Here is a 24,002-nt window from a genome sequence, read left to right as displayed (position 1 = left end):
ACACACAAGGCTGAATTTTCCACCAAAATAGAACTAGTAATAAATGGCCTACCAGCTGGCATATCAGCCTAGAAAACATGCAATTCAACAGGCAAGAATTTCCTAGAAAACGAAGTGCATAGAGTGTCACTCAGAGTCAACCAGTTAATTTAATACTAGTAGCAAAAATTTCTGAAAACTGGTTCATTTCATTTTGAGATGTGATCTTTTGGTTGTGTTCTGAATGTATGCTTATGTGTGGCTCACACATAGTGTGACACCATTCTCAATAATAAGAGCTAATATTTACTGCGCTCTTATTACATGCTGAGCACTTTTGTGTACGTGATCTCAAAATTCTTAACAGTCCCACAAGTTATGTAACTAATAGTATCCCTATTTTTAGATGACAAAACTGAAGCTTAGATGGCCATACATCTAGAAAGTATTAGAATCAGAATAAATGTGTTTGAGAGAGAATAGTAATTCCCTAGGCTTTCATTGTTCAAGAGGAGCTGTCAATCAAAATCAGAAAAATACACCCTTTCAGTAGAACAATAAATTTCCTTCAAATATGAACATTTCCCTAAGTAAATACATTTAATTATAACAAAGCATAGCAGCAATGTCAAAGCAACAAACAAAAACATTTTTAGTACTTACACATCCATGTAGTATATTAGGCACTATGAGTGATAAAAGTTGAAGAATGCAGAAGCTAGTTGGGGAGGGGGAAAATACATACAGCTTAAAACTTAATTTATAAAAGGAGGAGGGGGGAAGGAGAAGAGGAAGGGGAAGGGAAAGGGGAAGGAAAAAGAGGAGAAAAGCTATATGCAGATAAACCTTCAGAGATGCAAGAGGTCACTGCAGGTGATAAGTCCTCATAGAGGAGGTAAGACTTCAGGTAGAATTTTAAAGATGGTTGTTTTCAACGAGACCTTGAGTATTTCTATACTGAAATTCATCCTGTAAAGGAATCTCAACCATAACATCTTCTGATAGCGGTTTTCTTAGGCAGTTTATATTACAACAGTGCACTTCTATTCAGTTTTAACAAACCTGCCAGTGATTCATGCTTGGATAAAATATTCATTTAAAGTTCTAATCTCATCAAATTTGAAATACCAGGCAGGACAAGTAATCACTCATTCCTTTACTTTGCTTTTGTGGAATAGATATTAGGGTCATGGTGCCTAAAATAGTCTTTCCACAACACTTTCCACAGACTCTCCTGATTAAGATAACCCAGTGTCTAGTGTATGCACATGTCTCTTTTCAGTGCTATATAAAAAAGAAAAACAAGATTTTTGTAAGTCAACTCAACAGGGCTAAAATCAAATTTTAACAATAAAGCTGCCTTTTTTCCTAAACAAGAATCTTAATAGCAGATTTACTACATCTGGCTTACCTTGCTCTTCTCCAGCTGCAGAAATTAAAACTCACTCAGAATCAGTGACAGAATCTATTAGTTTGCAAATGCTGACCAAACCCTTCTTCCCAACCACTCTATTAACATGCCAGGTGAATGGCTTGGCATGCCGCACCAGAGAAAATTCATTTCCTAGGTAATTAGCAAGGGATTAAGACTGAGGTCACCAACTTCTTAGCTTTGCTCTGCAATGATTTCACATGAGAACCTGGTTTAAAGCTTAACTGTTTCTTCCTCACCAAACCTCCAAGGTCACAGAAATCCCAAGAGTAGTCAGAGTATGGAGGAGAAGTAGTGACCACAGCAGGAGCTGTTTAAGTAAATTCCTTCTGAAGTTAATAATGCATGAATCAGAGAACATCAGGTGTTAAATATATATATTGATTAGGTTTCTGCCACTTTGAATACATTATGAACTATCTTATAAGAACTGTGACTATTTCCTAGTTCTGGACTGTGCCTAGCAGATTTGTAGCACTGTTTATAAAATATCATTGTGTGCTGAAATGAGAGTAGGAACTTAATGTACTTTTCATCAATATATGACATACTACTAAGATCAACAAACACACATTCTGGGACCAATAACATTTCTGGTATAAAATCGGTTCATAATAAAATGTGAATCATCTATTGTAAAATAATGTTAATTATAAAGTAATCCAAACATTATTTCAATTACGTTGAAAATGTTATTTTCACCATATTCTTCAAGACAACTTAAGTGAAGCACAGTACACCCGTGGCAAAACAGGGATTATTAAGTAAATATTCAAATCTTCATAATACAGTGACTGTAGACTATTTTTTTTTTTTGATCTTTTTGTCTTTTTAGGGCAGCTCCCATGGCATATGGAGATTCCCAGACTTGGGGTCGAATTGGAGCAGTAGCTGCCAGCCTGCCCACACCACAGCCACAGCAACTTCAGGTCCGAGCCGCGTCTGCGACCTACACCACAACTCATGGCAATGCCAGATCCTTAACCCACTGAGCCAGGCCAGGGATCGAACCCACGTCCTCATGGACACTAGTCGGGTTTGTTAACCACTGAGCCACGATGGGAACTCCTATTTTTAAATAATATATTTGTTGAGTTCCCTGAGTTCTTAACTCCAATAATTTTATTTAAAAATTTCAGAAATTAAGTTACAATAGTTCTTTTTGAACGAAGCAAACTCTAAAAGCATTACTATATGTACCACAAAATTTGAAATACATCCACTTCTCCCTTAATACTTGGCAATTTCAATAAAAAATGTATGCATAGATGATAGAACCATCAAACAATCTAGCCTTTTAGTTTTTTTGGCCTGCTCTCCAAAGATCTTGTTCTCTTTACTTCTGCTATTCATGCCCACAGTCATACCTTAAACCTTGTAATTACCAATAACGGCAACTCTTCCATATTCTTAATTTCAGGTATCCTACCCTCTGGCCATGACTATTTCTTTCTAGTTCACTCCTTTTTAGTACTCCAACTCCAAAAATCCTTTGACCTCTTCTTGGAACCTCCAATTCACTAATACCACCATCCTTTCACTGTCTCTTCCTTCATAACTTATTTTTTCCTTACCAGCTTAAAACCTATTGTCATTCATTATAATCTCTTTTTGCATAAACCCTCAACTCTTTTGCACCCTCTGGCTTTGCTATACTCATACAACTTAGCAAAACCACAGTTCTTATTAAATCCAATTATTTGCCTACTTTGCAGCAGTACTGATGCAGCTCTACCTGATGGAATTAAAACACACAACCAGTAAATCAACTATACTTCAATAAAACCTTTAAAAATGAAAAAAATACTGAAAGATAAAATAAAACAAAAAATACATTACCATACTAACCATTTTGAATGTATGATCAAAAACCTCAATGGGCATTTAATATTGCCTGGCAATCACACTAAACTTTAAGTAGTTTACTCTCCTTATATAGATGGCTATTTTACACCTCCTTTTTCTCCTCAAATCTCCAAAATCTCTGTTCCAATCTTCATTCTTAACTAATGACTTGTTTCCCACTTCACCGAGAAAATTGAAACAATCAGAAGAGGACTTCTGTGGAGTCCCAGTACCAGCTCAACCAGAATCTCCACCCATATACTCAGGTTTACCATCCGTTAATATAAATGTACCAACCTTGCTCCTACCTAAAGCCCATGCCTCTGCTTATGCAGTAGATCCAATATGCTCTCTCCTATTCAAGAATATCACTTCAGGAACTCCTCTCTCTCCTAAAACATCATATTTTAAAGTTTCTACTGGGTTATTCCTAAAAGAACAGGTATAACCTCTTGATTGATCCCCCCCTACTCTCAAGCTACTCCCTCCCAACTCCAGTTGTTTGCTGTCTTTGCAGTAAATCCCTGGAAAGAGTTGTCTTTACTCGGTCTTCAATGCCTCTCCTATTCTCTTCCTAAAGATGTCACTCAGACTTTATTCATTATTATTATTCCTCCAAAACTGCTCTCTCAAAATGATCACAAGTGGGAGTTCCCGTCGTGGTGCAGTGGTTAACGAATCTGACTAGGAACCATGAGGTTGTGGGTTCGGTCCCTGCCCTTGCTCAGTGGGTTAACGATCCGGCGTTGCCATGAGCTGTGTTGTGGGTTGCAGACGCGGCTTGGATCCCGCATTGCTGTGGCTCTGGCGTAGGCTGGCAGCTACAGCTCCGATTTGACCCCTAGCCTGGGAACCTCCATATGCTGCGGGAGCGGCCCAAAGAAATAGCAAAAAAAAAAAAAAAAAAAAAGACAAAAAAAAAAAAAAGATCACAAGTGGAGCTCCCTGGTGGCTCAGCAAGTTAAGGATCCGATGTTGTCACAGTAGCAACTGGGGTCGCCACTGTGGCATGGGTTCAATCCCTGACCCAGGAACTTCAGTGACTTCCACTGTCACACCCAATGGCCAATGTTCAGTCCTCATGGTTTTTGGCTTATTAACAGCATTTGATACACTTTCTTTGCTTAGTTTTCAGGACAGCATTCTCTCCATTTGCCTCCTAACTCATCACATGTTCTTTCTTGGTTCCTCCTCTTCTCCCTAATTTCTTCATGTTGGTGAGACTCAGGACTCAGTCCTTTTTTCTATTTTTTTTCTTTTTTTAATAATTCGGTGAATTTTATTATATTTATAGTTGTACAACCATCATCACAACCTAATACCTTTTTTCTATTTACAGTCACTCCTGTCCAAAATTTATATTTCCTGTTCAGATATCTCTCCCAAACACCAGACTTCTATTATACATCCAGTGACTACATCGCTGCTGAAAAGCCTAACATATATCTAAAAACTAATGCATATAAAACTGAACTGCCAAACTTTCTCCCCAAATCTGCTCCTCCTACAGCCTTCCCCTTCTCAAATGATGGAAAATTTTCATCCTTCCAATTAATTGCTGATGACAAAAATCTTGGAGTTTTCTGTGACTCTTCTTTCTCTCATACTGAGTGTTTAATAAAGTTCTATTGGTTTTATTTTCAAAACTTATCCAGAATCTGGCCAGTTCTTACCATCTCTACTCTACCACAATGGTCTAAGCCACCAGCATCCCTCTCCTTGTTCACTGCAATAGCATCCTAACTGCTTCCATCCTTGCCACACTTGAAGCCTATTCTCAACCTAGCAACCAGAGTGATCATTTAGAACTAAGTCAAACGCTGTGATAGCCTTGATCAAAACACTGCAGTTCATTTTAATCTGCATTTCATTGAGTAAAAGTTAAAAGTCCTCAAAATGTCCTAAAAGGCCCTATATGACCCCCTAAACATTACCATTTTAATCTTGCTCCTACTACTCTTCCCCTCACTCATTCCACTCCAGCCACACTATCCTCCTTACTGTTCCTCAAATGTACTAGGCTTGCTCCTGCTTTAGGGCTTTTGGTCAAACTGTTTTCTTAGCCTGGAACACTTCACCAGATTTGGCTTGGCTAACTCCCTTCCGCTTCAAGTCTATAAACAAAGCTCATATTCTCAATCAAGGCTATATACTCATTCTATTTAAAACTGCCACCTGCAGCAGAAATCATGAGGTTGCGAGTTCAATCTCTGGCCTCGCTCAGTGGGTTAAGGATCTGGCATTGCCATGAGCTATGGTGTAGGTCGCAGACATGGCTCAGATCCTGTGTTGCTGTGGCTGTGGAGCAGGCCAGCAGCTATGGCTCCGATTCAACCCCTAACCTGGGAACTTCCATGTGCCACGGGTGCAGTCCAAAAAAGCAAAAATAAATAAAAATAATAAATAAATAAAATAAAACTGCCACCGCAACTCCAATCCCACCCCTTCTCCATGCCCTTACCTTGCTCTACTTGCTCTAGGTTTTCCATAGCACTTACTACTTTCTAACATACAGTATAACTGACTTTATTTTGCATATTGTTTATTGTCTTCCTCTATCCATACTACCATATCCTAAAATATAACCCTCTTTTCAAGGGCAGGGATTTGTGTTTTTAACAAATATATCCCAAGCACCTAGAAGAGTGCCTGACACAGAGTAGGCACTCAATAGCTATTTGCTGAGTGAATGAACAACTAGTTATCTTTTTAATGTGCTTATGCCTTGTCTCTATGATAAGAGTTAAGGCTCTCTGAAGCTACCCACAGATGTTGGCATACTTTTGGACACAAGAAACAATTCATATTTTTTAGTAACTAGATCCCAGCTTCATAAATTCATTCAATATTATGCTTTGATGAACTACTGCCATCTCTACACACTTTCTTGAATTATTATTCCTTTCACTTTCCATTCAGAATGTTAGGTTTTGGCTGGTTTCCAAAATCTTACATATAAGATTTCGCCTTTCAATTCTCACTTGGTGAAGTATTAGTGTTCGCCAAGTGAATTATTAAAAGGCAGTATTTTCCATCAGGCATGTACCCCGAAGATATTCTAGGAAAGCTCCTGCATAGTGATTCTCTTTCCTACTAGTTTGTTTATCTCTATTTCCCACCACTAGTTTTTCCATAATTTCCTGAATATCTGGGACAATCAACCACCTAACAAAACTTGTTTGCCCAAGTCCATCTATCAAGACTTATCACTTTAGAGACAGCATAGAGAGCATAATGTACCAGAGGAGGTAAAACAGAAGCTTAGATTCAAGAACTATCTCTGCCTGCACTAGAATTGCCTTAAGCAATTCATTTTACTTACCTACATTTCAATTTTCTCTCTTAAATTTACAATCGGATGACATGCTCTGTAAAGTTGCTGTAAGGACAAATGCATACACTAGTACGATCAAGTTTTGCAGTCTATGAACTTCTGCACAAACATAAGGAACTATTATTCCCTAGAAGCAATATAAGTTTCAATATAACTATGGATGATGCTGATTTAGCACTGAGTGAAAAAAAGTCTAAATGAGATTAAGTGATCCCAGAAGTACTATGCTGTAAAGTGATCAACCATCTGTTTATTAAAAATTTAGACATTTCACAACAAAATTATAAAAATAGAATAAGGATCAGATTAAATGAGCTAATGTATATGAAAGCACTATATAAACTATAAAAGAGTATATACATGTAAAGTTTTTTACTATTACACCTAGCCAGTAATTTTAAACTTCCAGATATATTTTCAGGCAGAAGGTATGAAGGAAATATTTAAACTTTACTGTACTTATTAAATACAAAAATGACAAAAATGCCACTTTGATGTTCTTTAACTCAGATGTCAATGTTCATTAAACAATCTTGAATGCAGTGGTTCAAATTACTCCCTAAAACGCAAACTTAGTTATTACTGAACAATAAAAACTTCACACGCATACCCAAAGGCAAAATGTCACCCCTTTTTAAAAATTCATACTCAACATGTGTTTCAAATGTGATATGGCCAGCTTGTATCAGGCTAACAGGCCAGTAATAGCAAGGAAACTTACAGGGAAATGTAAGTGGACACTGCATAAAATAGTTTAGAAATTAATGTAATGTTTACTAGCATAGTTAAGGAATACTATTTTAGAAAAGATATATTCAAATGTTCTGTTATGGTTTCAAATGCCACCAGCTCAGTGCAAATAGAATAACATTTCCACATTTTGTCTTTAGTGTTTTTATTTTTACCTGCAGCTAATATTTTTTATGCTTTCTATTCCTGTTTGTGAATCTGCTTAAACTAGCCACTAAAATAAAATGAATGCAATTAAAAGAGATAATTCATTCAACAGCTCTGTGGAAAGGCCTTCATCAATGCACACTATACTGCCTGCCTCTCAACTATCAGCTAGTTCCTAGTCCATTCACTATTTCCAGGAGAAATATTTTCTCAAGTTTTCTTCACTCATTTAGCTCCATTCCTTTATCCATGTCCAAATGTAACTACATCGATGTTAATATGGCCCAAGTTATAGTCCTCTTATCTTTAAAATCAAAAGCCTTCCTAACTGGAGAGAGAACTAAATTATTAAGCTTCACTGCCCCTTCTCTGATTAGCACTTTTACATTTTTCCCAAAAGTACAGAAAAAGATTTAAAAAGAGGAATTTCTTGAGTTGTATTTACATTTAAAAACTGATAGCCCTCTTAGTTGGGGGGGTGGAAATGAAACAATACACAGAAGAGCAGTCATTCAATTCAATGGGACTAAACTGCAGAGAATAAGAAAAGCTTTAGATTCTGGAAGAAGGGGGATTATGTAAACATCACACAACCTCAATGAAAAAGAACTTCCCCCTAAAATAACAAGAACCTATCAGTCTTCTAGTATGCCAAGGACCAATCAAAAACAAGTGCAATGCAAGGAAGCAGCTGTATCAAATGTACTTGGATCAATTAAGCTCTGTTGCAGTTACTACCCTCTCCAGAGTTCACAGTGTTCAATATGTGTCCATCATCAAAATGACCACTCTTGCATGACATGATCAGCAACAAGACTACAATATTCCATTTTTTAAACGGCGAGTGGAATATCAATTAATTATTCTGATCATAAAGTAGAAACACAAAAATCTGATTTAGTGCTATATTCACAATGTGTTTTAACCCAAAAGCCATGATTCCTATGGTGTCAACAAATGTTTATTTAGCTTCTGGAAGATTGTTATTTATGGGTCCAAAGCACAAAAAAGCATGTTAAAGTCAATAACTGGACTCATGCATTTTGCCAGGTTCTGATCTGCTAATAGCTACATCCATTAAGTGTATAAATCTTTCCATAGACAACATAAGAATAAATTCAAGCAAAATATACTAATTTAGTTAAGCACTATGACGTGTAAGCTCCATGTCTGCTCATGCTTTGTTCACTTCAGATGTTTTCTACACGAAGAATTTAATTTCAGATTTAATTCAACCCTAGTATGTTTCTGGGACAACTATCCTTCTCACTAGTGAGTATTTATGAAATGTAAATACAATTTAATAGTAGAATAAGCAAAATATGTTAAGACAGGTAAATGTACCATAAACATTTTCTAATGTACTACAAATCCTAATTAATCATATTTTAATTTCCCATGATTTTGAATTGTATACATCATTTACTGTTCTTTGCATTAATGTAGGTTAGCTGAGCATTAACCATGCAACAATAAACTCTACCTAGGTAATCTGCAGATGAGACAAATAAGAATTTGGATACTTCTTAAGATCACTACTTTCCCCTTAATAAGTAGCCTTCTACAGACCAAGAGCAGGAATTTCTTAAATATTTTTTGAAATGAAGTGACAGATGAGTTGAATTGTAAGTATATAATATATATATTACATATACATATACACACATGAACACAACATATATACATATATATGTATATGTGTGTTCAAACTAAATGTTCTAATTGACTTATAAAATGAGACCAAAATTTGTGGACTATTTATCAAATGTACTACGCAGAATTTCTTTCTATGAATGAATTCACCTTTTGTCTTCCCCAAATAAAAACCTAGAGGGTACTCATAAAGTTTTTTAGAAAATACATGTTTAAGTTTAGATCACATTATTATCAAAGCAGCAAGCTTAACATTAACACTAAAAATTTAATTATACATGTCTGCAAGTAATCTTATTCTCCAAAGTTATTTATGTTTAAATACAATACATGTAAGGGTCAATGCATTCTGAACAAATAAAAACAAATAACCTTTCTCAACTCTGTTTTAATTTGTGGTATGCAATATTGTATGCGATTACATGCAAAGCATATCAAATTCTAAGCCTGAGGATCTATTTAAAACTAACATAAATGAAAGCAAGCTATTTTACATGGGGAAAAAAACACGTTTTTCTAATCCACAGTTGCACATTCTACTACAAAGACGTATGTCTCATAGAATGACTAATTTTATGAATTTTATCTTTTTTAGGGCCACACCCACAGCATATGGAGGTTTCCAGGCCAGGGGTCAAATTGGAGCTGTAGCTGCCAGCCTACACCACAGCCACAGCAACGCCCTATCCTTAACCCACTGAGCGAGGCCAGGGATTGAACCTGCATCCTCATTAATTCTAGTCAGATTTGTTTCTGCTGAGCCATGACAGGAACTCCCTAATTTTATGAATTTTTAAGGACTCATATCTCTTGCAACAAATATATGTCAGAGAAAAGACACTAAACTCAATTAACTACAGTCATTCTTAAGTGTAAATACCTGTTTACTCCAAGCACCTCTTGATGCACATTTTATTTACAGCATAATTTTCTACATTCATAGAACTAAAATATTTTATTTATTTATTTATTTATGCTTTTTAGGGCTGCACCTGGGCATACGGAAGTTCCCAGGCTAGGGGTTGAATCAGAGCTGCAGCTGCCAGCTACACCACAGCCACAGCAACACGGGATCCAAGTCACATCTGTGACCTATGCCACAGCTCAAAACAACATCAGATTCTTAACCAACTGAGCGAGACCTGGGATCGGACCGCATTCTCATGGTTACTAGTCAAGTTCTTAACCTGCTAAGCCACAAGGGGAACTCCTAAAATATTTTATTGTACATATCAAAAACATACTACTTTTAGCTGGATCTTTCTAGTACAATTCTAAAGAATGAAAAATAAATCTAGTGTTTACTGATGTAACACGTGAGGTAGATACAAGAAAGGAAATTTAAGGATTATTCAATAATGGATATGCCAAAAATTTGTAATTACAAAGATTTCACAATTTAACAAATATAAAAGGGGGGATATATTCTAAGCTAAAGATAGAATGATTCGAGAATGTAAGATCCATGAGAAAAGACATTGTTTTTTTCACTCTCTTCACAGCATCCAGAACATTGCCTGGCACCACAGAGTATACTCTATACACACACACACACACACACACACACACACACACACACACACACGCATACACACACACTCTATTATGACAAATCTAATCATGAGAAATCAAAATTATGGTGAAAAGGTTTTTGTTTTATCTATCTATTTAAATTCCAATAATTAAGTAGGTAAAATGAGTTTTCCAAATGTCTACACATTAAAGACAATATTGCAATAAAAATATTCACTAAAGTCTAACTTATGTCCTCTGAAGGACTACTTCAGCTTAGCTCCTCTTGAGTTTTTGTAATTAAACTTCCTCGGATTGAATTTAACAGGGGAACTATACCAAAAAGCATCCCACCCTATTGTCCATAGTGTTATAGAAAGCAAGTCTTCAGTGTCTGGACGTTTATTATCCTTTCAGAAGGATCAAGGCCTAACATACATATATAATAACATTTTATGGATGGTCCCCATTAAAATTTTTATATCGTTTCTGTGAATTTGGTGTGCTTTAATATAGCATTAAACTCAACATTCTTAAAACAGGTACTGTGCACATTGCACCTATGTATCCTACTATCAAAAGCCATTAAGAGATAGTATAGTCTAATACAATAATTAAGTATTCATTTTAAATGTTTTTACTTCAATACAGCAGGGCATCTCACAATTTATACATAATGTAGGTAATGCATTAAAAATATAATAATAAAATAAATGTCCAGATATTGTTTGTGATGATATCACTATATTTCTTAAACAAGTAAATGACAGACTTCTTCCAAAATAACTAAAAGCTCAGAATCTAACATACTGCTGTAAGCTATAATGGTTATAACTGTTAATCCAATACACCTTTTATACAAACCCATAAACACATGAGTGGAAAAATAGCACAGATGTTCATCTCTAATGCAATTTCCATTCAATTTCCTAAGTGCGGTCCCTGTGTGCAAACTAGCTTAACGTTATGTTTAGCTTGCAAATTCTTTTAATAAATAATGAATGCAATAAAACTAGGAGATCAATGGCAAGCTGAGAAATCATAAAAAAAAAGCCTTTTGTGTTCAGGCTGTTCCCCATTTCAAACTTCAATCCAGAGACAGATCAATATTACTTTTTTCTTTTTAACCCATCACATAAATAGCAGATAGACTAAATGTAGCCTAAATGCTGTACTAGCTAGCAGTTGCCAGCAAGCTGACAAAATCATTGGACACAACTGCAACTGAATGTTTTATACCTTAACATACACACTACATTATACACTATTAAGCAGTCAATTTGTTTAAAAATAAAAAGGTTATACAGCAATAAAAATACTGTGGTTCATTATTTTTTAAACTTTCCTGTACTATATATTTTCCCAGTAGTATAATAACAAAGTTTTCACCACTATTTGCTCTAATAAACTAAATAATTGTAATGGGTCAAAATAGTACATGCATAATAAGTAGTTTCAAATTCGGGGCTCCTAGGTGAAAGGAAATGTTATTCTTCAAAATTAATTACACCTGAAAGAACTAAGCTATTCCTTTAAATGGGTGGGAGGCATATACTTCATGCAAATTTGTGTTGCCATAGGATAGGTCTTAAAATTATCCAAGAAAAAAGTAAATGACTATTCTTAAGTATTTGCCTCTCTATTCACAAACTGTAGATAGATGAGGAAAGCCCTCTTTTTACCAACTCATTTTTTATAAACATGCATTCATTGTTTGAAAAAAAAAAAATCAAAAGTCAACTGCCACCAGGGTTAGTGCAGATATCAAGTAGTATAAATCTAAATAGTTGAGAATCGTTTTATGGTAGTAGGCTTGTTTATTAATTCTTGCCTATTAATAATATTAGAACATCTGTGGGTTTTCACTAAAAGGAAATATCAAGTCATACTTTCTCTAAAGATATATTTCATCTAAATATTCTAATTTCACATAACAGATTTTGATAGCTTTATGTATATGCTTGTGAAAATTTTACGGCATGATTACAAATGGTTTTGTAGTGGAATTAAAATTTTAGGATTAGTGTCTTTAATAACTGTATACTTTATGTAACAACTTCTTAGCTTTTTTAAGGCATAGCAATTTGTGTAAGGAATTCCGGTGAGAGGCATAAATGTGTGTGTGTCAATGGTGGTATTCATTTAACAAATGTGAACTAGGTACCTAATATGTACACAATATCAGGCTAAATGAAGTTTTACAGTGAATATTGCTGAAGTTAAAAATAACTCCTCAAAAATTACTATTACAATTCCAAGGTTTTGTTTTATTTTAACAAATTTGGTTTTATTTTAGGGATAGCATTATAGGTAGTGATAAATACATCAGTTTTCTATTTAGCTATATTAGATTCAATTTGCGTAAAACAATGTCTTACATCTTACATTCATATTCTCAATATAGTAATTTCACAAATTCTAATATATACAAATGTATCTTCAAAAAAAGATGTGGCAAGATCTAACCATGAAGGCATTCCCATGTTTTAAGCAAAATTTGAAAAAAAAGGCTAACTCTAGTCCATAACTTACTGAACTTCATTATAAACTTGTTTTTAAACTATACTATAGATCATAGCATGTATCCTAAGCTTCCTAGATTATCCTAACACTGGAGATAAAAATTTCCTAAAGAATTTGAGACCTCAACAGTATCATTAACAATGTTTCCTGTTTTCCTATTCTAATAAAGCTAACAAAATTATAATGAAAGAATACTGTAAAGGCCTACAAAGAGGAACTACCTCTGAAAGCTGATTTTTTTAATATGTATTCTTCAGAAAGTTGAACATGAAGAAAACTGAATATTCTTTTGAAAATTTGTATTTTCAAACAGAGATCAACTAAAAGGTTGTTAACACTGACAACATTAAATTCAAAATATTTCCCCAAAATTGATAATTGTTTCTCTCCTAAAACCAAGGCAAAGATGCCATGGGTGAAATGAAATAAAGTATGATAGTGATGATATTTAATGCAGGTAGGGATAGGTAACAAATTTCACTAGAGTTATAACAAAGTTCCTTTTAGTGTGCATGTTTTTTTCCAGTCTAAGAAATTAAATTATAAAAGTAGCATTTATTGTTACTGAATGATTTGTGATTTACAAATAACACTCAAAATATAAATAGCTGAAAAATACTAAATGAAATAAACTTTTCTAAGATTTTCAGCATTGAAAAGTGAGGAAATGATGAATACGCAATAGACAGGCTGTCCCCTTCCTACTAAAAAGAAATATTAAATCCTAAAGGAGTTCTAAATCCCTTGGTAAGAGTATACTGCAGCTGCATTAAGCCAACAAGAAGCTTATTAGTAAGGATTTAAAAAGTAACACCCTTCTGTAATCAATTTGGATATAGCATTATTCTATTTATAGTGACACTCTGAATGTGTCCCAATCATATATTACTTATTCTCATTTTTCCTACCACAATTAAATATTAATGTGGAGGCATTATTAAGCTCCCACACTATATTTAAGTTTTAATATATTGATTTCCACTATTTTGGGAGAGTTAGTATAGCATGGAAATTAAGACTCTTTCCCATGAAGAAACTTAGGATTGGTTTGATATTTTCTCTTATTCTTAAATAAAGTAAAATAAATTTAGTTGTTCTAGCAGAAATGGAAAATGGGATGCCGCCACTTTAAAAGCTTCAATCTCTTTGACATTGCTGGCAGTGTATGGGAACATTAATGCATCTGTCATGATAACAAGCTAAGAATAACATCTAGACATCAAACCGAGCAGAGAATCCATCTGAAGTGATTCATTCAGATCTGTCTCATTGATTTATTAAACACAGGGCAACATCTGCAGCCTCACAGAGCCGCTTGGTGAAATTAATGCAAGATCAATTCAAATGGAAAAAAGTGTAAAAGAGATAAATCAAAACACGATTTGCATGCAGTTCCACAATCAGGCTTATTGGGTGCAAATGCTCAATTTCTCTTCCAAAGCAAATGTGTTTAAATGTTTTTTTTATCTTTTTAGAATTGTGTAATCTGAAATAACAGTGAAGAGTTTTGCAGGTTGAGATGGTGAAAGGGAAGAAAAGGCGGAAAAAAAAGCTGCCAAAGACTTTTGAATATGCAACAAGAATATCATTAATACCAAATCGTTTTGCTTTTGGGGAAAGGTTTGATGTCCTTTCTCCAAAAACATAACATGTTCAGTTTTTGTCAATTAGGGCAGTTCTAATATATATTTGAAATGTATGGAGTGGATAAACCTAAATCATTTGTTTCTTGAAATGCATCAGATAAAATGCCACTGGAGATATAAACTGCCAACTGAATATAATATATTATGAATAGGGTTTCTCACAATTACTTTAGCCTGCTAGAAGCACTTTTAAAACATCTAGAGATTTCATTAAGACAAAAGAAGCTTACTTAAAGCATCGAACAATTCAGATTTGATGTTTTATACAGGTATTAGGGATTTCCTATGCAAAACCATCTAAAACATTAATGTCTGAAGACCATCACTTCCTAATTATTTATTGGCATCCATGTACTATACATTGAGGTTAATACCATATATAAACATCCAAAGATATTTTCCATTATACCATGCATCATTTCTTTAATGTGATATCCATCACCTAATAATGAGTGTTTGGGGCAAATACAAAATCCAGCTAAAGTATTAGATAAATACAAAATTGGTGGTTATGCAGAGGTGTACATTTAAAATGAATGTACACATGGAAGTTCTGAGCACTGGCACATGACTAGACAGCTTTAATTATAATCTTGACATCATTCTCTAATAAAAGACAGTACATTGTTAACTATGTGACTGCCTTTAATATACAATATGACTGTGCCCTCATTATCTCATGAATTAAAATGCCTGTTTTTACTGACCTGTATTTAGAAATGTTAATTTCTAAAACATTTTGATCATTTGCGGAAATGTAAATCATAAACTATAAGCCCAGGAAAGTTATTCAAGTTCTTCAAAAATTTGATTTTGCTTAACTTTACTATATAGAAAATATCAATTTTCAAAGTAAATTCTATTATTCTTGTGGATTATGAATTATATTCATCAAGTGTGAATACAAAGCCAAACTTATCAAATGCTTAAAATAATAATATTTCTAGTATTTGAAAGTATTGGTTTTAAATTGTTTAAAGGTCATTATAAGTCACATAAGGTTATTTTAACATGGAAGCCCATTTATGTTCTGTTCACATAGTCAAAATAACAATAAATCACAACTGGACCATTTAAATCTTTAATTTGAAAAACTGAATTTTTGTCATGTCTCCAAATACATTTAAGAGGTTTTCTTAATCATATATTCTTGTTTCTCTAAGCATCCATTTAACTATATGTAAATGACTGAATAACATTTAATCAGTTGGTCCTAAAATGAAATTAAATGCTGATCATGAAATCTGACAAGGTTACTTTTATATAGATAGGTAGATAAAAAGAGACAACACGAAAATGTATTGGCTGATTTTTCACATTTACCGAATATCAATTTTTAATTTAGTATTTTACCGCTACATTAAACTTTGAAGAATTTAGTAAGGAAAATCAATCGCATAAGAATGAGATTTTTAGACATTTACTTTTTGAATTTGCCTGCACTCTCTGATATTAAAAACTCCAAGTTCTCTTGGACAAGAAATGGAAAAAATCCTGGTGCTCTATCTGCAAAAACAAAGATCTAAAACAAGAATAACAACTTTTCCTAGGTGGCTTGGGTCTTTTCTATCATCATTTTCTTAATAATCTTTTAAAAAATTTCCCTTACAGTTAATTTCTGAAGCTAAAGAGCAACAAAGAAAAATATCTGTAGAGCCTTTTGCGATGGCAGGAATGTAAAGCTTGATTTATTTAATAGAGCAATGAATAGTCAAGAGTTTTAGTCTTTCTTTTCTCTAGTAGCTGAGCCAAGTATTATTTTCCATCTTCTTCTCTGGGAAGACAACTTTGAATATTTTTATATTAGCTAATAAAAATAGTTAATATAAGGTGCCGATTGAGTTCTTTCTGTGACTTTCAGTACTGTCAAAGAAACAATCACATACGTATTTTACTCATTCATTTTTCTTAGGTGCACATTAATAAAAATGTACCCTGAGCCAAATCAAAATGTCACTTAGTGGCAATACCTTAAGGTCCTTGAAAACAACCAATTTAAAAATGATCCAAAATGTGTATTCTGGAATAGTGTAGGAAGCATTCCAAAATAAAATAACACTAAATCAGGACTTGCATTTTTCCCCAGTTATCTGACAGAGAGGGGAAGAAACGTTTATTATGTCGGAAAAGAAAATTACCAATGACACTATTATAAATGGGCCTTCCATTCAATACTACACTATGGAAATGTATCCATCAGGAGATGAAGATAAGAATAGAATGTTAAGAGTTTCCACTTACTGAACACAGACTTTTTCCTTGCACTTTTCCCCTTTTTAGCTGAAAGTGCTAGGAAGTCATGAGTACTGAAAGACAATCCTCTTTAGCAAAGTCTTCGTTGACACATCACTCACCTTCTTTGGGCAGCTCTATAAGCTCTTCTGGCTCCATCTTTCACTCTCTTTCATGGCATCATTCTGCTCATATCCCACATCTCTTTTCTCTTAATGACTCATGCCTTATCTACTTTATTTTGTCTCTCTTGGGCCTCATTCCTATTTACATCCCTCACCTTTTTTTCCCCCTGAATAGAAAAGTCACAGAAATAATGTTTATGTACTAATCTCACAATTCTATAAAATCATTCAGATATTAGGAATGATTTAAGATACACATGTGTATAAATAATGTCACCTCAAGTCACAAGGCATCCATTATAAGCATTATCATATTTCATAGTTTTCAACTACATGATTATGCGGGCATTTTGCAACAATAAATTTTGGTAATGTTATTTTACTATTAATTACATTTTTTCCAGAAATTGTGAGGGTTTGTTTACTACACAGAAATTGCAGTATAGGTGTGTGTTTCTAGTAGTTTTCCTCATCTTTATTTATGGGCTGAATTCATAGAACATATTTCATAAATTTTTACAATTATAGGTTGCAACACTTGTAACACAGTTATAGAAAATGCATGTAAAAATAAAATACTAATAAAGAAAAAATGCAATAGGTGGCATAGGCATCATATCTCAGAGATATTTCTTCTTACATTGTTAATATTTCTCTATCACTTTTATACATGCACATACACAGAAGCAATCTAAGCCCCCACAAAAGTTGCCATTGTAAATGCTGTGGTAAGAAGCAAGTAAAACTTAACTGAATAAAAATAATAAATTAAAAACACATCCCATAACAGGTTCCAAAAACAGTATAAGAACACTTGCCTCTAGATATGCAGTAATTTATCAGTTTTCCTTCAGTAAGTAGCTCTATTAAAATCAATTAAAGAAAAGTTTCTATTTACAGAGAAAAGCATCAAAATCACATTAAATACTAATCAATTTTTAAAATAAAAGTCATAGATTTTGCTCAAGGGTGTGTAAATTAATTATTAAAGAAGGTAAAACTTCCTATGTGTAATAATTGTTTCTCTTTAAAAGTGGGCATTTGTATGAGAGAGAAAAGAGAGGAGGACGAGGGGGAAGAGAAGAAGGAGGAGAACAAGAAGAAGAGGAGGAGCGGGGGAAGAAGAAGAATGAAAGGAGAGAGAAGGAAAAGGAGAGGAGAAAGGGTAAGAGGAATAGGGAGGAGGAGAGAAGATAGATTATCAGGTCTGCAATTGTTTAAATCTAAGTCTTTTCAAAGGACAACAAATAAACTAGATGACCCTCATCTGAAGTCCCTGGTAACCCTCTGAATTTGTATATTAGTAGAGTGCTTTGTGGTTAAATTTCCTTTCTACTCTTAAAACCTATCATTTCTTACTCTTAAAACCTATCATTATTTTATTGAGGGAGCAGTTATCCTTTGTGTTTTAAGGCCATCTATCTTCCTTAAGAAAATCTGATCTAATAAACCAGGTTTATAAGCCCCAGATATGAATTAGGTAGGTGTTCTCACATAAACAGGTTTACGGTTAATTGCTAGAATACATGAGAACACTGCTCAAAAGGGGTAAAAAAAGAAAAATAAAAGGTTCCCTTGTAAGTTCTGTAGCATTATCCTGTAGCAGTCAGCAACAGTTTGTCTACAAGTTGTCAGTATACTTCAACTATACATAGTAATTTGGATTTTACAACGAGGTGACAACTGAGCTAGTTTTGGTTCATAAACCAAGAAATCTTATGATTTAAAGTTGTATGGTGAGGAAGTCTACCTCTGAAGAAATTTTCTGCAAAATGATCAACAGAAGTGCTGTTTTACAACAAAACCCTTTGCTCTCTTCAGCCTGGTATGGTGATTTGGTTTGTACACTAATCACATCTGCCAAATTTGTACTTTCCTATATATTACCAGACTGGAAACGAAATAAACACTAAGAAGACTAATTCACAGGTCTTTAAAAAAAAAATCAAATAATCTTGAATATAGTTTAGTTTTCTTTTTCTTAAACTGAGAAACAATGAATACAATTTGCTTATGTGTAAATGGGTATTTGTTCTATAATGTACTTATAAGCTGTGATATGAAGGAGGTACACTTACAAGAAGAGAAGCTGGCCATCATCACTTAAGGAATCCTCTCTTTGGGAAAATGAGATCCTTCCAACTGCTTGCATGGGGAGAAGAGCTGAAAGCATCTTCTCTAGAAAACCTGACAACTTTTACTCCAACCCCCAACCCGGTTCCAGCCCCAGCGTTCATGCCCCACATTGTCCTCTACAGATGATCCAAAGGGATGATCCCAGGAAAGTGACATCTGTTGTCGTTCTTTTTAAAAAATAGGTTCCATCGACTTTCCTATATCGTATGGGGAAGCGTTGTGCAGCAGGCATGAGCACTCGTCCTCTCTCTCTCTCCCTCCCTCTCTCTCTCTCTCTCTCTCTCTCTCTCTCTCTCACACACACACACACATACACACACACGCACACGCACACACACTCACTATCACCATCACCACCACCACCACCACCACATATTCCACGCATTCTCAGGACAAACACACAGGACAGGGAATGGATCACCCTCTGGGATGGATTCTAGACTTCCCGACCCTCTGCATCCCTCAAAAGGTGTGTTCTGGATTGCCAGCTTAGGAGCCCAATTTACAGCTCAGCCAGCCCTCTCCTCCAGAAAGCCCTAGGTGTCCGTGTTCAGGAGAAAACTATCCGACCCGTACGGCCACAAAAGAGCAGGAAAGAAACCAAATGGAGAAATTAATAACCACAAGCAGCCAGAAAGCCATGCAAGATATGGGCGAAAGGCTGGAAAGTTTCAGTACAGGACCGCAAATTTAATTTTGCGCAGGACTTTCTTAGATAGAAGCCCTAACACTGAGTTCGGTCTAGAAGGGACAGGCAATTAATGAGTCCTTCCAGTCCTCTTTCCCCACCGACTTACTGCGTGAAGAGTAGAGTAAGCTAGTTAAGACTCACTCTCGGCAAAGTTAGATAAGGATGATGAGACATGCAGAAGAAGGCAAAGGGGGAAGAGCGAGCTAAGAAAAAGAGTATCTCACCTGGCATTGGTGCAATCGGTGAACAAAGTTTCGAAGTCTTTCCTGGTGATGAGTTTGCAGCGGTTCACCCCGGGCTGGATGGCCCCAAGCCCGCGGAGGATCCGAACCTGCTCAACAGTACACACCACGGGGGATATGTCCAGTCTCTTCAGCTTAGTGTACACTGTATGCAACCCTCCCACCAGGTGCTTGAGGAAAAGATCAAAGACTTGCGGCAGGCAGATCAGTTCCTGGCCGTCCATCAGAAACGAAGCCACCTTCACTCCATGCATGTCGACCATCCTGCACTCGTTGGTGTTGGTGTTGCCGCTGCCTCCGCTGGCACTACCGACCCCTCCACCCCCGGCACCGCCGCTGTGGTTATTGGCCATGAAACTGTTGATCACATTGGGGGTGAGACGAGGAGGCTCTCCGGGAGTTGAGTACAGGGGTTCGGCCCGAAATAAGCCCCCCGGGACGCCTACGCCGCTGGAAGTTGCAGAGATCACCGGAGGTGCGGAGACAGCCATGGTCATTCAATTTCAAACTGTTGGTCCTCAGGCCGTCGCTTTCTCGACCAGTCTCCTCTAGGTCCCCTCCTATTCGCTCTCTCGCTCTCTGGCGCGCTCAAGCTCGCTCCTAACAGTTCGCAAGTCTACAGCAGCTGGACTCACGCTCACACTCACCCACAGCCCTGCAAACAGTGAGAGGCCCGACTGGAGGCGGCCCGAGACCCCACCCCCACCACACCCCCTCCCTAGACTGGCAGCGACCCCCAGCCAATGGGTCCCACCCCCTCGACTCCCGAATGCGCCGAATGGCTGCCGCCCGCGAGTAGGTGGAGACTCCCTGGCCGGCCTCCAGATTACCTGAGACAGTTCAGGGCCAGCCGGTGAAAGGGGATGGAGCTTGAGAAGGCGGCGGTGTGGTGCCTCCGCTTCACGCCCAGCAGTCTGACAAAAGAACGTCCAGTTATTTCGCAGAGCTCTGCAAGTGACCTAGGGTATGAATCCTCCCCTCCGCGCCACAAGAGTGTCTAGTTGGGAACACAAAATTCAGATTCCAGACTGCGCCTCCCCCCAGCCTGCTGCCACCTTGCACCCGGTGTCAAAGGGAAGTAACAGCTGCAATTCTATTTGCACGTTGCTCCCCAACTCTGCAGAGGCTAAGAAATGGCTTCGCCCAGCTTCCGAGAAAAAAAAATCCCAGTGAGTTCAGAAGTAAAAAGCCTTTCGCCAGCTCACCTAGCGCGCTTGGTGTAAATTCTCCCATATCCAACGCACAGAGGAACTAGCGTCCAATGTCGCACTCAAGTCACAGTTGCATGTTGCTAACCCTCTCCTACGCACTGACATTCAGCAGACGCGGCGAACCTATCAACACTTTGGAAACAGGCAGAGACTTGATTTTGGGGTAGCAGAAGAATGCCTCATTTTTCAGAACTTCCTGAAACAGACTCAGCTTTGCGTGTCGCATCCTAAGGATTGCCCTGTGCCATTCTAGGCTAAAATTGATAGGAAAAGTTCCTTTATGACTCAAGACAGTCATTACAGAATCTGAGATCAGAGCTAGCTAGGGTTTGTGCATTTTCTTGCCTCGTCTTTGGGCTTTGATGGTTCAGTGATTAAAGCTCCACGTCCTGAAGCTCACGATTCTTCCTTTGCCCACCTCTTGTCAAGTGCCCCTAAACTCACTATAAGAGTTCATAATAAGAAAAATGTCTCCAAAAGATATGTTCCAAGGAAAAGGTGTGGTCTTTTCCACACCTCGCAGGGTTAGATCACTGTAGCAAACTTGTTTTAAGACTTTTTGTCAACCTTTTGATTATTTGAAATCAAGGTATTTCTTTTTTTGTGCTTCTCTTCTCTAGAGGCTGTTATTGAGAAAGTGAAACCCATGCTGTCATTTCCTTACAAAAACGTTATCAGTGATACAGCTAAGACAACTTCTCCAATACTTTCCCAGAATGTAAATAATTTCAGGAACTTACTGAATTTTATTCAGATTTCCTTGTGCCTTAGCAAGTATCAAAGAGTAGGAATATGTGGGCTTTTTCTTCCCTCCCTTAATACCACATAAATGTCCTAAATTGGATTTTTCAGCCTCTGTCTTTTTCTTTTGTCATTTCATCAACTAAGTATACTTTAAGTCAATTATAGTTTCAATTTTTAATTGTATGGAATCAAAATGCTAAGAAGTGGTGATGATAGTTGTTTTTGGAATACAGTGAAAAGTGATTCTAATGTAATTGGCTGGAATAGGTGCAGCCAGCCACAAAACACTTTTAAAAGGCATTAAATTGTTCTTGCTAGTTTGCTACTGTTGTAGGAAGAAAATAAGAAGGAGCAAAATAGGACAATTGAGAAAGAGCAGGGAAAGAAAAAGCTTCCACAAAAAGTAGAAGTTTTCAAAAAAGAATAGAAAAGCACTAATAGATATGTTTGTATTTACCAATTTTTTAAAAGACAAATCCCAAATTGTGTTCAACAAGTGTTTTGACAGAAATGTCCATTAAGCTGCGTGTTGAAATAATTTACCTTTGATAACTGATTGTGATTGAAATTTCAAGATGAATACGTTTGACTTTAAAGGAAAGAGTTTCAGGGTTTTCTTGGAAATTTCTCTAATTGAATTAAAAATCCTAAGGCCAAGCTGCTCCCTGGGTATTGTTTCACTCACATTAAATCCTTTTTATTCACAGAATAGTTTGGAGTTTTCAGCAGTAGGACTTTGCACAGATGTTTTGACATTTCAAATTTAAGGAATTCTGATATATAAAAAAGGAAAGGTAAAATATTCAGGCTGCAGTCTTATTTGTAATGTTGAAAAACAAATGTACTTTAGCAACTTTAAAAAGGCTTAAACTAGACGTGTTGTATATATTTATTGTGATTTATCAGATATGTGGTAATATATTAATTATTACCAGAGATTAAGGTTCAGATTCTAGTAGAAATACTAGAGACTAAAATTGGTCATTGATCATTGAAGGGTTAAAGTCCCTCAGAAGTTTTAAACACAGAAGACCCTTGGCTTCATTATTTGAATTCCCTCTTATTTGTAGCCTTCTAGAAAATAAACGTGGTAATTTTTATAAGGGATGCATGTAATTTAAAGATTTAGTCATTTAGGTCTAAGAATCCAGGTGTTGTCTCTTTGGGTTTTCTTTATATTTTGATTACTCTTTTTTTTTTATTACTGCTGTTTCTACTCATTATTATCTAGGCTTTGAGATTGAGACAGTCAAATTCCACATGGAGAGTTTGTTTTTATCCCTTTCTGACTTCCATAAGCCTTCCATAAGCCAAACAGACTTATAAGGCTGGGTTTCTACAAGACCAGAGGAAGCCTTGCGCTGCGCATCAACACCCTGTAAGTTGGAATTGTGTGAAGCAGTATAAAATCATAAAGGCTGCAATAAAGAGGGTACCCTTGGGAGATGACTCTCCATGGAGAGAGGCCCTGCACTAAAACTATGAAAATACTCAAGGCTTGTAAATTCCAGGCACGCCAGCAAATAAGAACAAAATTATTAAAAACATATCATATCTCATCAGAACAAGAAGTTCTAGATGCCACTTATTCCAGTGGAATGATTTGGGGCTTAAGTGTGGCTTCTCATACACTAAAAGGCTTCAATCTTCTGGGATTCAATTTGTCACTTATATTTACTCCTAATTCACATTCAGTTTGGAGGGGGAGGGTGCTCACTTGTGATTTTAGGCAAAACATTCCACTTTGTTTGACAGTCAATGAAAGCAAATACTATTTTAATTAAAAATAAATAAATATGT

At 36.0% G+C, this 24,002-nt stretch overlaps 1 protein-coding gene across 9 annotated transcripts in view; it reads right to left on the bottom strand.

Annotated features, from left to right (window-relative positions):
• DACH2 (dachshund family transcription factor 2) overlaps positions 1-20,913 on the bottom strand; it is a 571,191-nt gene extending 550,278 nt beyond the window's left edge. For 8 of the 9 annotated variants that reach the window (XR_014834871.1, XR_014834872.1, XR_014834873.1 and 5 more), the window contains exon 1: positions 20,230-20,913. Coding sequence is in view for 4 of the 9 variants with exons in the window: in XM_021079680.2 (XP_020935339.1) it covers positions 20,230-20,744 (515 nt within the window). In the remaining 5 variants the exon portion in view is untranslated. Of the gene's footprint in view, positions 1-17,175; positions 17,236-20,229 lie in introns of those variants that run through there. The other variant, XM_085007025.1, reaches the window with a different exon arrangement.
• Between the last annotated feature and the right edge of the window lie 3,089 nt (positions 20,914-24,002).

The sequence above is a fragment of the Sus scrofa genome, chromosome X (assembly GCF_054392235.1).
Source record: "Sus scrofa isolate SSC_HxYL_T2T_F1_AM1 chromosome X, Sscrofa_HxYL_maternal_Yorkshire_Landrace_v2.0, whole genome shotgun sequence".
In the NCBI taxonomy this organism is placed as follows: Eukaryota; Metazoa; Chordata; class Mammalia; order Artiodactyla; family Suidae; genus Sus; species Sus scrofa.
The sequence above is the reverse complement of the archived record's forward strand: the minus strand, read 5'-3'. Positions and strand labels throughout refer to the sequence as shown.